The 15,621-nt window shown below is 39.9% G+C and overlaps 1 protein-coding gene across 1 annotated transcript in view; it reads left to right on the top strand.

Annotated features, from left to right (window-relative positions):
• SACK1B (scaffolding CK1 anchoring protein B) overlaps positions 1-15,621 on the top strand; it is a 95,932-nt gene that overhangs the window by 64,911 nt on the left and 15,400 nt on the right. Inside the window, exon 3 of the mRNA XM_083174714.1 lies at positions 11,782-11,946. Within this exon, the coding sequence (XP_083030840.1) occupies positions 11,782-11,946 (165 nt within the window). The remainder of the gene's footprint in view (positions 1-11,781; positions 11,947-15,621) is intronic.

The raw sequence follows: 15,621 nt of genomic DNA, 5'->3' as shown, positions 1-15,621 counted from the left end.
TACACGGACGGCTGGCGATCCGCATAAAAATGGTGGGGCGTACGCCTCCACCATGGTGGGAGCTGCCCCCTGCATTCGATGGTCGTCGACCATCGAAGGCAGGGCCGCACGCCACAGCAGCTCCCGCAAGCTGAGACCACACGGACAATCGTCCGTGTGATAGCTTGTATGGGGGCTGAGAGCTGACATCCGGCGACGTCAGCTTTCCGCCCCCATCAGTGGCGTCATACCCTGATTAGCATGCATACGCCCCGCGTTTGCATGGGAACGCCCATGAAACGCGGGGCGTATACATAGGGAAATGAGGGTATGAAGCCCCTCACGCCCCTATACGCCCCCTTTGCGGCGGACGAAATACGTCTGCGGCGAATGGGGCTGCACATGCGCAGATTGACCTCTGCGCATGTGCAGACTAAAAACATCGGCGGTACGGCCGCACGCGGGCCGTACCGTCCGATTCAGAATAAGGGCCATGGTGTGGAGTTCTCCTGGCTTGATTGGGGAGAGAACTCCTCATTGAATAGATGTCAAAAAGTTTCTTAACTAATACATGATTTGGTAAATATGATTTTAAAATGATATGTGGTTAATATGATTTAAAAGAAGAAGCCTGTGTGTGCTGTCATCTTTTGGGAATATTGGTAAGCTACAATGAAACTACAAATGAACAGGCCACCAAGTGAACATAGGTATTAGCCTGATAAGGCCAGTGCGGTAAAATTAGATATTGTGGTGTGAAATTTGCTCAGATTTCAGGTAAAGTAACAGGATCTAAAGGAGTATATGTAATAAGGGGGGTTATTCTAGTCCATTCTTTCTGACAAAATCCTTCTTAGATGGACAAAACCATGTGCACTGCGGGTGGGGCAGATGTAACTTGTGCAGAGAGAATTAGATTTGGGTGGGGTTTTTCTTCAAAGTGAGATCTATATTGAAGTGTAAAATCATGCAGTCAGTATTTTCCCTGCACAGAAACAAAATAACTCACTCAAATCTAATTCTCTCTGCACATGTTACATCTGCCCCCCTGCAGTGCACATGATTTTGTCCATCTAAGAAGGATTTTGTCAGAAAGAATGAACTAGAATAAACCCCAAGGTCCGAGTCTGCAGGAGGTGGGTAATGTCAGACAGAAAACCAACCGGGTATTTCCCTGTAAATGATTTCTGCTTTAAAATACAGCCACTCTTTGCTGACACCCTGCTCCTCCGGCAAACTTGAACCCTGTTACATACTGTATATACCCCTAAACCTGGACTGATCCTTTATTCATTAGCAGCAGAATGCGACACTTTGCCCGCTGTGATTTTGTAACATCAGCTAGTGTTTCTATTGTATTACTAGAGTGCAGTATCTAAAAATAATATCTCAGACAAAGATGTCACTTGGAACTACGAGTAACCGTATCTGCAATATATATATATATACAGGTCGAGTATCCCGTATCCGATTATCCGTTATCCAAATTATTCCGAAATACGGACATTCCAGAAAGTGAAAAAATTTTTTTTTTTTGCTAAAAACTAACTGGCACTATGTATGTGCAAGACAATGATTGCTTGGCATTCAAATTCAGTGCTGAGATAGTACACACATTTTGTTTCACGTTTTGAAACCTTGTTTTTTGAACAATTAAAATATGTTTGTGTGTATTTTATGTGGTAATAAAATATATTTGTGTGTATATTATGTGTTTATACAGCATAAATGCAAGATACATCATTGAAATATTAAAATATTCCGAAATACGGAATAATCCGTTATCCAAAATTCTCCTGGTCCCGAGCATTTTGGATACCGGATACTCAACCTGTATATATATATATATATATATATATATATATATATATATATATATATATATATATATATATATATATATATATATATATATATATATATATATATTATATATATATATCATGATTGTATAGCATTTCGACACACTATGAAAAAGATTATATTCTATCGATGTCTGTGTCTGCATTGCAATTTCTTATGCTGAGAAACTCTTGTGGCTGCCAGATTCATCACATTTATATTTCCTAGCTAAATCTGCACAGCTATGGAACATTGAGAAGTAAATTGACTTATTATATGTTCTCTGGCTCCAGACATTTGCTTTGTGCATTTCAGTTGGTAGCATTAGATTTTATTGGAATAAAATGCTTTATCCTACATCACAAGTGTAGAAGATTTTTTTTCTTTATTTTCCACCTGTGATATGTAATTTTGTTATAAAAATGAATATCGCTACTAGTTTACTTTTTTCTAGCATTCTAAATAATAATAAAAATATTTGAAGATAGTAGAACATTTCAGCCTCATTGCAGCCACATTATGCATATGTTAGGCTATTTCTTTTTCAGATAATTGGCCAGATGCACCAGGCTTCAAAAAGTGATAAAGTGGAGAGTGGTGAATGACCAGCCAATCAGCTACCAGCCTGTATTATGGCAGTTAGGAGCTAATTGGCTGATTGTTTATCACTTTCCACTTTATCACTATTTAAAGCTGGGTGCATCTGGCCCACTGTGTGCAGGTGGAATCTGTTAATTTTTTTTCTATTTACTACATAACCACATTCTCTGAAATGTTACATTTACAATTTTGTCATAGGAAACTAAAAAAAAAAAATAGGCATTACGTGGTACATTTGCTTTAACTACTGTATAATATATACTTCTAATAATAGCTTAAGCCCTAATTATCTGCGTGGTCCCATGACTAACCATCTGAGTTATTTGAATATTAAGAGCAGTTTTTTGTACTGTATGCTTTCTGTGAAGGAAAAAAAAAGCATTATATATGAACCTTTGCACTGGCACACATCTCCTGAAGGACAGTGGTAACCATTATTCTCGATCAGTTTATGACTGTATACTGGATGCACCTTTTTTCCAGTGTATTGATCTAAGGTGGTCCCTGAAGGAGGGTGCCCACCAGACAAGGGCTATCGGAACAGCCCCAATCAATTCATCGAGTGTTTATCCAAACGGCCCCTATACCTAGGTTTCCCTAAGAGGTGAACGGAATTGTGAACTGATCAGCGGGGTAAACACCCTAGAACCCTTAAACCTTAAGCTATTCAATTATCCGTACACATACGGACTGAATAGATTATCCGCACCGTAACACTGAAGTATCAAAATCCAGAGTAAAGAAGTGAATATACATCTGGAACAATGAAATTCTAATGGTACCTTTGAAATCTTAAGGACCTAGTACTCAACACCCAGTTGGAAGACACCTTCACCAAGATAGTAGTGGAAATTGTTCCTAAGCTTTTTTGCGAACCCCTGATGAAGTCCCGTGTGGGGACGAAACGCGTTGGGATTATTTTTAAGTGCTGTTATGAAATATACCACTGAACTTTTTATGGTCTGATTCAACTACCACTGTAGTGTGGAACTAAAGACATTTTAATAAATTTATATGAATTTTGGACTTTACTTACTTGCTTGTGTTTTGGAATTCTGACTAAAGGCTGTACAGATCTAATTATTGAAGGTCGCACAAAGGGGCGCCAACCCACAACTGCTATCCATATATATATATATATATATATATATATATATATATATATATATATATATATATATATATATATATATATATATATATATGCATATTTATGAAAGACCAATTATTCCACAACTGATATATTCAACACTACAAAAAAAATGGAAAAGAAGCAAGTACATAATTATAACAAATAGCATTAACCCTTTTAGTGACAACATCTCTGTCAGAGATGTGCAAAATATCCACCCACAATGCCATCATTGCTCACGCTTGTTATATAAATGCAAAGAAAAATGTTGTTTAAACAAAAAGATTATATTTCCTAAATAAGGTTAATTTTACAGGTCATTATGATGAACAATAAGGTTTGCTTGGCAATTTTCACACCGATTGTGACAAAATCACTTGGCACTCAAAGGGTTAATTAGTACAGACTTTTTCGTTATCAACGATGGCTGGATTTTATTGAATATATTGTATAAATCACATCAGCATCGTTTACTCAAAATATCATTCTGACCGTCCTTACTTTGTAAAGCCATATAGAAGTTATTATAAAACAATATGCTCACCTATGCAGTCTATACCACGGCATTGTCAGTAACATGTTATCAATAACAATATAGGTCTTAATTACAAGCCTGATAGGACAGTTCACAAGCAGAAACAAGTCTATTTGGCCTAAGATGTATCAAGCTTCTAAAAGTGATAAAATGCAGAGTGATAAACATCCAGCCAATCAGCTCCCTATCTGTCATGTTACAGGCTGGGTTTGAAAAGCAACAAGCAGGAGCTGATTAGCTGGTTGTTTATCACTATCCACTGTATCACTTTTTGAAGCTTGATACATCTGGCCCTTTGGAAGAAGGAAGAGAGATAATGTGGAGACATTTCCCATAGAAATCCATTTTATGCACAATGTAATTTTATATACCAGGCTAGTTATTTATAGATATCAAATCTTTTGAAGACTAGCTTCATCTACCCATCAAACAGGAAACAGGAAGTAACATCTTCAGTAATTCAGGAGCAGTCATAATACAATAGGTTGTTGCAATGTCCAAAAAGAAATGGCAATCTGCTCTGCCATGCACCGCCCCACACATGCACAGAAAATATGAGTGTAGGCATGGCTGCCCTGCTGTGCCTATCACAGAGCCCCAAACTCTAATGCACAGTAGTGTTAGAAAAGTGTTACTATTAAAACATGCTGTTAGAAATCCATATGACATACATATGAATGTCCTACATACAAATCCACACATATAACAACCCTACAATGGACGTTCATAGTAATTGATAATGATTAAAAGGCACATGTGTGGGAGTAATTAGGTATGTTACTTACTATAAACGAATAAGTTAATATGGAATGCTATTGAACTGCATGAGCAGATGTGTGATCAACATTGTGAAATGTGATATATTAAACTACAGTACATTTCTCTGCCACTTGTTTCCACCATGCAAATTCATTTACACATCATTCAAAGCATACCTGCCTGACAAGTGCATAGATAGGAAGGAAAACAGAAAAAATAGCTGCGCTACTATTAAATGAAAAACAAGTGTAAATTGAAATAAACATATATATATATATATAAAACCCCACTAAGGAGTAGGAAATAAAATATAAAATATAAATGCCACAGTCTCAGGAATCATTTTTATGGAACATCCGTTATTGGAGTGAGAAAATGTCAGATGAATAGAGGTAAGTGCACTTTACCATAGATGACTTTTGGCTGCCTCACTGATGTGTAGAATGAAGTGGACCCCCAGGTGGGTACCAGAGTCCTCTATCAGTATGATGTCCTGTTGTAAAACTGCTGGAGGAAGTATAAAGCTGGCAGGCCCAAACACTCGATTCAAGCGTCCTCTCTCAAAGATGGCTGCAGATTAAATTGGGCCATCGGAGGAGGTCCAGAGTGGGGGTGCAAATGGCAATACCAGGAGGGTAGTGGCAGCAGTTGAAATTGACTGTCCTCCCTTGAGTGTTGCCTGTGATGTCAGATACAATGCAGATTCAGATCATAAAATCAAGTGAGTGACAGTCTGCAATCATTTGAAACATGTACATGGACCATTTCCAAAAACTGGGGCATGACGATACTGGCCCTTATTCAGATCAGACTTTACCAACAATTGTTGGATATTTGTCGACAATTCTAAGAGACTGAATTCACGCCCCTATAAAAACTAGGCCCCCATCAAATCACCAGGGGAACATAGGATCCAGGTGAGGATCCTATGATAAAGGGTCTCGTGAAGGATTCCCTTCTTCTATGTCCCCAAAGACTGACACTATGGTGGCCCTCTTGTGAGACAAGAGGCCCAGTCCCAGGATCACTTACCGATACCCGACACCACAGTACTGTCTTAGAATAAAATTTTGCGAACTGCGACATTTGCATTGATGTCTTCATTTTAAAAACACAACACATACAGTAGTGAAACAATAACCACGGTGTGGGGCACACAGCATTTCACCCTCTGTACACATCACCATTAATTCCCCAACACCCCCATTACCCCACCCAAACCCATCCCTGATCGAGTTTGCTGTCCCTTCTAGCCATGTCCAAAGGAGCAAAGATGAAACTTGCTCCTACTGTAATGGAAAAAGTAGACATTGTTTTGCTTAAATATATATATTTTATCAGTTTGGTATGCATTTTAGAATGAATTATTGGAATTAGAGTTAGGATTGTGCTGTTAGAATAGGTTTTAGTATTGTATAATTGTAAATCGAAGTTGTTTTTACTGTATAAACGAAACATGCCAGTGCGGGTTTTAATATTACCCAAGATCATTACAGGTATAAATACCTGAACTATCCACCAAAGCTTCACACCTTGAAAAAGGGCTTAAAGTGCCTGAAATGCGTTGGTGGTCTGGAGGTTTGCTTCCTTGCTTTCTGGTGTCCTGGTACTGTGGTGCCATCTCAGGAGACTGACTGCTCCTTATCCCGGGTGAGCCGTGGTGCTAGTTGTTCCAGGACCCAGATGCAAAACTTAGTCTTTTCATGTTTTTTAAACATTTTTTAATGTTTGGTGATTTATGGAATACACTTTTTGGAATACCCTGACCTTCCATTTATTTGGGAGTGGACCATAAAGAAACCTCTTGTTGAACATAGGGCACCTTCTGCAGATCCTAACTATGGCCCTTATTCTAGTTGATTTGGATGGATGCGTATTTCGGACAGGAACCGATTGTTCTTAGCCCCGCCTACCGTACAGATTGCTCACACCGAATGTGGTAAGACACAGAGTGTACGGACCGCGAGTGGATGTTTCATGTGAACACCTCCTCAATCTGTGGGATCCTACCCCATCCTCCGATGGTCGCCGACCATCGAATGATGGACCGAGCGGTCAGGCAGCACCGAGTGCTCCAGACCACTCAGACATTTTTCCCTATGAAAGCAGGGATAGGGGCGGGCAGCTGACATCCGGCTATGTCAGTTGTCCGCCCCCCCCCCCCCAAACACGGGGCGTACGCATATTGTAATGAGCCCAAACAGCCCTTCACGTCCCTCTCCACCCCCTGCTCGGATGGTTCTGTACGATTGTTTTCTGCACTGACCTCACTCCGTGTTCGGACATGCGAGGCGTTCGCACATGTGCAAACACCAAACATCGGCCGTCCGTCCGCACACGGAGCCGTCCGACTCAAACAGCATAAGGGCCTATATGGGGAGTGTATGAAAACCATGGAGGGAAAAAGATACCTCTATGTGACTATAGGGCCCTGTTGTAAGGTCAGTTCAAGTGGCTGGATACCAAAAAAATTCTTATGTTGATTTCTTCTTCTGTGTTTCCCCACTCTGGCACCCACTTCTGCCACTGAGAGGAGTAGGTGAGTATGTGAGCAAAGTGCAGTGCTGTAGGCTACCTCTACCCCTCCGAAAGCCCGCAGCCATTTCAAATGTGGCAGGCTCCTGAGCCAATAATAGCTCACACTCCCAGCATCCACAGTAATTGGCTGCAGATTGGCTCATGAGGCCTGCCATATTTAAAATAGCCAAGAGTCACCGGAATGGTGAGGCTGCAGCAATGCGGTTTGCTCTCATTCTTGCAATGACAGCGGCTGTGGTACCGGAAGGGAGTCGAAAGCCTGCAGTGCTACTCTCCACTCTCATACTCACAGCAGCAGAGGAGGAGGCCGGCCTGGGACTACAGGGGTGAGGCTGCACTGCTGGGTGCATTAACCAGAGGCACTACAGGGGGGCAATATTCAGTGGCACTATCTGGGCATTATTAAGTGCACTACAGGGGGCATTACATAGTGGCACTACAGGAGGCATTAATCAGAGGCACTACAGGGGGCATTAAGCAAAGGCACTACAGGGGGCATTATGTAGCTGCACTACAATGCATTAAGCAGTGGCACTACAGGGACAGTATGTAGCAGCTCTTTAGGGGATATTATGTAGCGGCACTACAGAGGGCATTATGAAGCAACACTACAGTGGGTATTATGTATAATCAGCACTGCAGGGGGCAATTTTGCATGTAAGCAGCACTTAACGGGGAACTATGTGTGTAAGCAGCACTAAAACGCCATGGGGGATGTATAATTATGCCACTGCATGTTTAGTGTTACCCTGTACACTAGTACCATCAGGAGAAGATGCAGAAAGCTGCATCTTTTGCCATGAAACTTGTAGCAGCGAGTACTTAGAAGCTTTACTGTGAAGCCTAATATTTAGTGGTCATTAGGGTGTGTAGTATAATGTGTAATGGGCATTAAGGTGTGTGGCATAATGTGTAATTGGAATTATAGTGTGCAGCACAATGCATAATAGGCACAATGTCGAAATGCCCCTATTGCCATGAAGCCACACACCCTAAGGACATGTGACCACTCCCATTTTTTCAGTACCACTAAGAAAAAATCTCTACTTACACCACAGAGCAGATGTATTTAGCATGGTGAAGAGATAAAGTAGTGAGAAAGTAGAAGGTTTGAAAAATGACAGTTATATGCTGATTGGCTGGTGCACTCAGGGCCACCAAGAGAAATCCAGGGCCCTGGTAATTTCCCGGTGCCCCCACGGACAGAGCTCCCCGCACACTCTGCCTGCGCTGCCTCTCTCAAGCCATTACGTGTTCTGTGGACCTGCTGTTATACCGCTGCTTCCGAGGCGTATACAGGGTCAAAAATTGAAACCGTAATTCCTATTACACATGTCACACACCCATTACATATTATACTGCATGCCATAATTACACATGTCACACACCCATTACATATTATACTGCATGCCATTAAGCCCATTATGCCACACACCGTAGTGCCCAGTACACATTATGCCACACACCGTAGTGCCCAGTACATATTATGTCATACACCTTAATATCTTACATATTTTACCACATGCCATAATGACCATTACATGTCATTCCATGCACCATAATGCTCATTACATATTATGCAACACACTGTAATGCCTATTACATATACCACATATTTTATGCCACATACAGCATATTCAGTTGCGCTTTACAATTGGAAACAACAGTGATTAAACAAACTGGGTAGTTACAAACCGACATGGAGGTAGGAGGGCCCTGCTCGCAAGCTTACACTCTATGCTCGTTGCTATGGGTTTCATTCTTGATGCCAGGGGTTAACATACTCTGCCAGGGGTTAACATGCTTGTTACCATGGAGTTACATGCTCTTTCAGGGGTTAACATGCCCATTGCCATGGGGTTAACCTGCACTGCCATGGGGTTACATGCTCTGCCAGGGGTTAACGTGCCCATTGACATGGGGTTAACCTGCTCTGCCATGGGTAACATGCTTTGCCAGGGGTTAACATGCTTGTTGAAATGGAGTTCCAGTACATGCTCTGTCAGGGGTTACATGCTGACTTCCAGAGTTGGATCTCATGCATGCAGGGAGGCAGCAGACACAGAGCACTCAGCCACTAAATAAAAAAAAAGTGTGTGTGTGTGTGTCCCAACCCAGGCCCAGGGAAACTGTACCTGCTCTCTGCAGCCCTGGGTGCACTATTACCTTCTACTTTATTTATTTTCTTGTAACCGGAATTAGTTTTTGTCAATGTCTTTGCCTTGTGTTGGGATGGGCTGACTGATTGAACTATGGGATTTGATGAGTTATTTTGCTTCTGTGCAGGGTAAATACTGGCTGCTTTATTCTTACACTGCAATTTAGATTTCAGTTTGAACACATCCCACCCAAATCTAACTCTCTCTGTACATGTTACATCTGCCCCAACTGCAGTGCACATGGTTTTTCCCCTTTTGAGAACACATTTGTCCTGCGATCAGATCTGAATTAGGCCTATACCCATTTGAATTTGCATCTGTTTGTGATGCAACACATTTTTGTTGGTTGTAAAAAAAAATAAAAAAATAAAAAATAGAAATCAAGTGTACAATGTTCTTGTAGAATATTCATTAGAATTAATACATCCCACAAACTGGTCCAGCCAATCTGTTTACACATCTTGCAGTTATATTGAACTTACTTCTCATCAGGTCTCTCATTTCTTAACTCATTCCCTCCATCTCATGACTGTAGCAGCATAATAGAGGTCAGACTGAATCATTCCACTCCTAATCTGTCAATGGAGTCTCATGGCAAGTATTCCTGGTGCCAGCAACTAAGTTACTGAAATGAAATATACATGACCAGATTATTGTGTTCGTTGGGCTGTAGTCAAATGATTTTTTGCCAGCAGCCACTAGAAGGTGCCCATTGAAGTTATTTAAATGTAGCTCTGTTCGAGCACATCCAGCTGCCGTTACCAACATTTCAGCTTACAAGACCCCCGTCCCCCGTCCCGGGGGTGACTATCTGAAATCCTTGAAAAGTCACACATTTCAGCACTAAAATGTGACATCCCATTGAACATTATTTCAGTCACATTTATCTGCTATGCACTAAATTCAAACATTTGTGTTGGTGTCAGGTACTGCATTGAAAGATTTCATTCCATTTAAACTGGTGGCCAAATACCATCAGACATTCTGAGTAGCCATAGGATTGTTAAGACGTTCAGTGGTGTGACCAATGGTGCAACTTTTTGTTTTTCATTAGAGCAGCAGCCATTTGGCATTTCAGTAGACACCCCATCGGCTGTGAAATTAGCAGGAACTTGCAGGACAAAAGGCCTACAGTATTCAGTACTACAGTGCGAGGATTGTGCTGGATGTTGTGCACTTTGTACCATGCAATGTATGACGTATAGAAAATGTTCTTCTAAAAACAATGACTAGTTAAATATTAATACTTACTGATTATTATCTGGTATGATATCCTATGTACATTAGCATTCTCTTGCCTCAAATTTCCCAATGACTTCATTAATGGTCAATAGAGAAGTTTCTCATCCATTAGCTAAACTCATTTCTAATAGGACAAGGCTAAAGACATCAGCAGTTTGGTATATTTGAAAATAGTGCATGATCATGGTGCTATGCTATCAGTGCAATGAAATGTTATTTATATTTGTTAAGGTTTTGTGTTGTCTTCCTCCTTGCACTCTTGTTGCTTTTTGCAATCCAAAAACAAACTGGTACAGAAAATGCCTTGAATCCTAACTAACCTGCCCTCGGGTGTAATTTACATTGACATTATAAACGTCTCTGTAAAAAAGACTTGATTGAGTTTTAGAGTGCAAGAAATATGTTGCTATGAGAAAAAGAATAATACAGGCTATGTAGTTTGAGCTGAAATACTTGTTGATATTAATGAGAACATTACAAATGTGTACTAGTTAATTTAATTGCTTTACTGAATTATAGTTTTGTAGAATAGCTTAGTTCTGTACTAAATACTTTATTTGAAAATATTTCCAAAGCAGGTAATATGAACTCATTACAATTACAGCTATGTTTGTAATAATATAATACAAATGCATGAAATATGAAATTACAGTACTGATATTCTAAATCAATTGGGGGCCAGCTGTGAACTGAATTTACATTTAAATGAATATTGTTAATTTTGGAAATGTTGTTCATTTAGCTCTGAGATACATGTTTCATGCTGTTTTGAACAAAACTTAGTAGCTGTTATTAAAACACAACGCAATTAAAAGATTTATACCAATTTGAATTGTTTTCAGACATTTTTGTTGAAAACAAGTACACACGTTAAAAAGCTTGTAAGTGAAAATTGTTCAAATATAATTTTTATTTTGGCATATAAAAGAAACAGGAGCCATTTCATTTAAGCTGAAAACAAAAAAAAAGTTTCTAAATTATGCATTTTATTACAGGTTATTGCCATTGTCATGGATATGTTTACTGATATCGATATCTTCAAAGAACTTGTTGAGGCATCAACAAGAGGAGTTCCAGTCTACCTACTTCTTGATGATGTGAATTTCTCTCATTTCTTGAAGATGACTGAAAAACAGGGATTTCAAGTTCAAAGACTAAGGGTAAGGCCATACACCTAAATCTAGCCATACATTATACAATTATCTGACAGATCATCTGCCAGATCTGGCTGGTTGGAATAAAAATCTGTTAATTGATGAGAGCAAATGACAGTTGGCCATTTGCTCCCAAACACTGGAAAAAAAGACAAAACCTGTCTTTTAGATTTAAACAGGATAAATCTCTGATTTAAACAATTTATAGCAAATGGTCAATTGTCAATTGGTCTCAGCCATTACCAGATTTTTATTCCAACAATACATATACAGCAAATGTATTATGTATGCCCATTTAAGCAGTATTTTGCCATTCTACTGATGTTGATCTGATTGCCATACCACCAAGCGTTAAACTCCAATGATTAGTGATTTGTCTGCAGATCAACAAAATTCTACATGTTATAAATACATGACTCAAGGATTCCCATCATTCTTGGGTCTGAATTGGCAAATTGAGGATTTCAAACATGTTTGAATTTGCCTATGACTTAACCCTGGCGTTGGCAAAATGGGGAATTGCCCAGTTAGATGCCAGATGTATGGTCCACATTAGAGATATATGAATATATGTGACAGTACATGTTACTTTGAAAGAGAAATGGCACTCTATAGTCACATATACATAGGCATGATTTCCATGTTTTTCTCTGGGGAATTCCATCATCAGTCAAATATTCATTTTAATCCTATTTCGTTACTTGCTAACCCCTCTCCATAGCAGTTTCTACATTTAACTACCAACGTATCTCATTGGCCAATGGATTTCATATTACATCTATTTGACCAGATTCCTATGAGGGAAATACAAGTTCTATATATAAAGAGATAAATTAGCAACCTACTAGCTCCTGTCATTTTTCAATCACAGCCTGTAAAATCTGAACCTGAATGCTTTTTTCTGTATCTCTATGCAAGCTTTCATACATTTCCCTTCTAAGAGTGGTAAAAATGAGCGTTAGATGCTGTCTGCATGAGTCTTCCACATATAGGTACCTTTTCTAATTCTCCCTCTTTTGAATTTTCATACCCTTCTATCATGCAATGATCAAGACTTCACAGAATATATATATATATATATATATATATATATATATATATATATATATATATATATATATATATATATATATATTACATATTAATATGTGACAACTGATATAAAATGATAGGTTTGGAGAATGTGTGCTGTGCATTTAAAGGAACAGTTTCACGTTTGTTTATTGTATATGTGTTTTAATAGTTATTAAATGTTCATAAAACCCATATCACTAGGTCTGATAGTAGATGTATCATCGTAATTTCTGATGCTACAAGCAGTTGCTAGTGCCATTTTTTCCTGTAGCCTCATGCGGTTAGGAAAAAAAATGTGTGCAAACTTTGGGCAATCTAACAGTAGTTTGAATGGCCAACGCAGGACTTTTGATGGGTTTTGCCATTTTACTCAGCTAAACTGTATATTTGGATGCAGAATGCATTGTATGCTTGTGTGTTTAAACAACAATTGAATTGTAACAACTGTTTGTGTCTGTTTTACATGAAAATAAGATGACCAAATCGATTGAAGTCACCCAAATGTGTTTACCATTGGTAAACAGATTTAGGGAAGTCAACAATAAGATTCCAATACAAGAAAATGTAACAAACTGCTTTATCAATTTTTATAATTGGTAATGCAATAGAAGTAAGCACCAAATCAGAAAGATGTTCCTCAGAAAGTGTGCATATGGTAACATTTATTTTTATGCCACCCTACACAAAGACAACCATGTGCAAACAAACATGGGATGATTAATGAGAAACACCAATATCTGTAGGAGGCTTGATCAAAAGCAAACAATCATGATGAATAATTTGCAGTATAAAATGTCTGTTTCTTTTCCAATAGGGATCTGTTTCAGTAGTACATTACCGGCATTACCCAGTTCTTGCTAGTTTCTATCGTTTTTACCATGAATTATTACATTAATGATATTATACACTGCTCAAATAAATAAAGGGATCACTAACATAACACATCCTACATCTGAATTAATGAAATATTCTTATTAAATACATTATTCTTTACATAGTTGAATGTTGAATGTGCTAACAACAAAACCCACACAAAAATTATCAAATTTATTAACCCAAGGAGGTCTGGATTTGGAGTCACACTCAAAATTAAAGTGGAAAAACACACTACAGGCTGATCCAACTTTGATGTAATGTCCTTAAAACAAGTCAAAATGAGGCTAAGTAGTATGTGTGGCCTGCACTACACTGCCTGGGCATGCTCCTGATGAGGTGGCGGAGGGTCTCCTAAAGGGAACTCCCAGGGACGTGCAGTGAGGTAAATGGCTGAGGAGTCCCTGGGAAGTTCCAGAGCCAGATTTGCACACAATATATGAGCCCAGGGGTACATGCTGGCATTATAAACATGTGCAGCAGTACACACTTCTGGAGATTCGCTGAGTTTTGATAAGAGATGCACAGAAAAGATAGCCAGGTGAGGCACTGCCTCACCTGCCATAGACTTTTTACTCCAGAGTTTTGACTATAAAAATTGTTAAAATAATAAAAATAAGACTTTTTTTATATATTATTTGTATTTTTGACATACTTTATAAGTTCAAAACTCTCGCATATACGTGAGTATGACAGGAAAGGCTGTGCCTCACCTGCCTCACCCCACCGCATGCCACTGCTCCTCCCAGACCTGGACTAAAGCATCCGCCAACTGCTGGACAGTCTGTGGTGCAACGTGGTGTTGGTGGATGGAGCGAGGCATGTGCTCAATTGGATTCAGGTCTGAGGAACGGGTGGGCCAGTCCATAGCATCAATGCCTTCATCTTGCAGGAACTGCTGACACATTCCAGCCACATGAGGTCTAGAATTGTCTTGCATTAGGAGAAACCCAGGGCCAACCCATCAGCATATTCTCTCACAAGGGGTCTGAGGATCTCATCTCGGTACCTAATGGCAGTCAGGCTACCTCTGACGAGCACATGGAGGGCTGTGCGGCCCCCCAAAGAAATGTTACCCCACACCATTACTGACCCATTGCCAAACCGGTCATGCTGGAGGATGTTGCAGGAAGCAGAAAGTTCTCCTTGGCATCTCCAGAGTCTGTCACATCTGTCACATGTGCTCAGTGTGAACCTGCTTTCATCTGTGAAGAGCACAGGGCGCCAGTGGCGAATTTGTCAATCAGTGTTCTCTGACAAATGCCAAAAGTCCTGCACTGTTTTGTTCTGTAAGAACAACCCCCACCTGTGGATGTCGGGCCCTCATACCACCCTCATAGAGTCTGTTTCTGACTGTTTGAGTAGACACATGCACAAGTCATTTTGCAGGGCTCTGGCAGTACTCCTGCTGTTCCTCCTTGCACAAAGGTGGAGGTAGCAGTACTGCTCCTGGGTTGTTGCCCTCCTATGGCCTCTTTCATGTCTCCTGATGTACAGGCCTGTCTCCTGGTAGCGCCTCCATGCTCTGGACACTACGCTGACAGACACCGCAAACCTTCTTGCCACAGTTCGCTTTGATGTGCGGGTTGTAGACTCCGTCTCATGCTACCACTAGAGTGAAAGCACCGCCAGCTTTTAAAAGTGGCCAAAACATCAGCCAGAAAGCATAGGAGCTGAGAAGTAGTCTGTGGTCACCACCTGCAGAACAACTCCTTTATTGGGGGTGTCTTGCTA

This window comes from Crinia signifera, chromosome 3, assembly GCF_055691185.1.
Source record: "Crinia signifera chromosome 3, ASM5569118v1, whole genome shotgun sequence".
NCBI lineage: Eukaryota > Metazoa > Chordata > Amphibia > Anura > Myobatrachidae > Crinia > Crinia signifera.
This window is presented reverse-complemented; position numbering and strand designations above follow the sequence as displayed.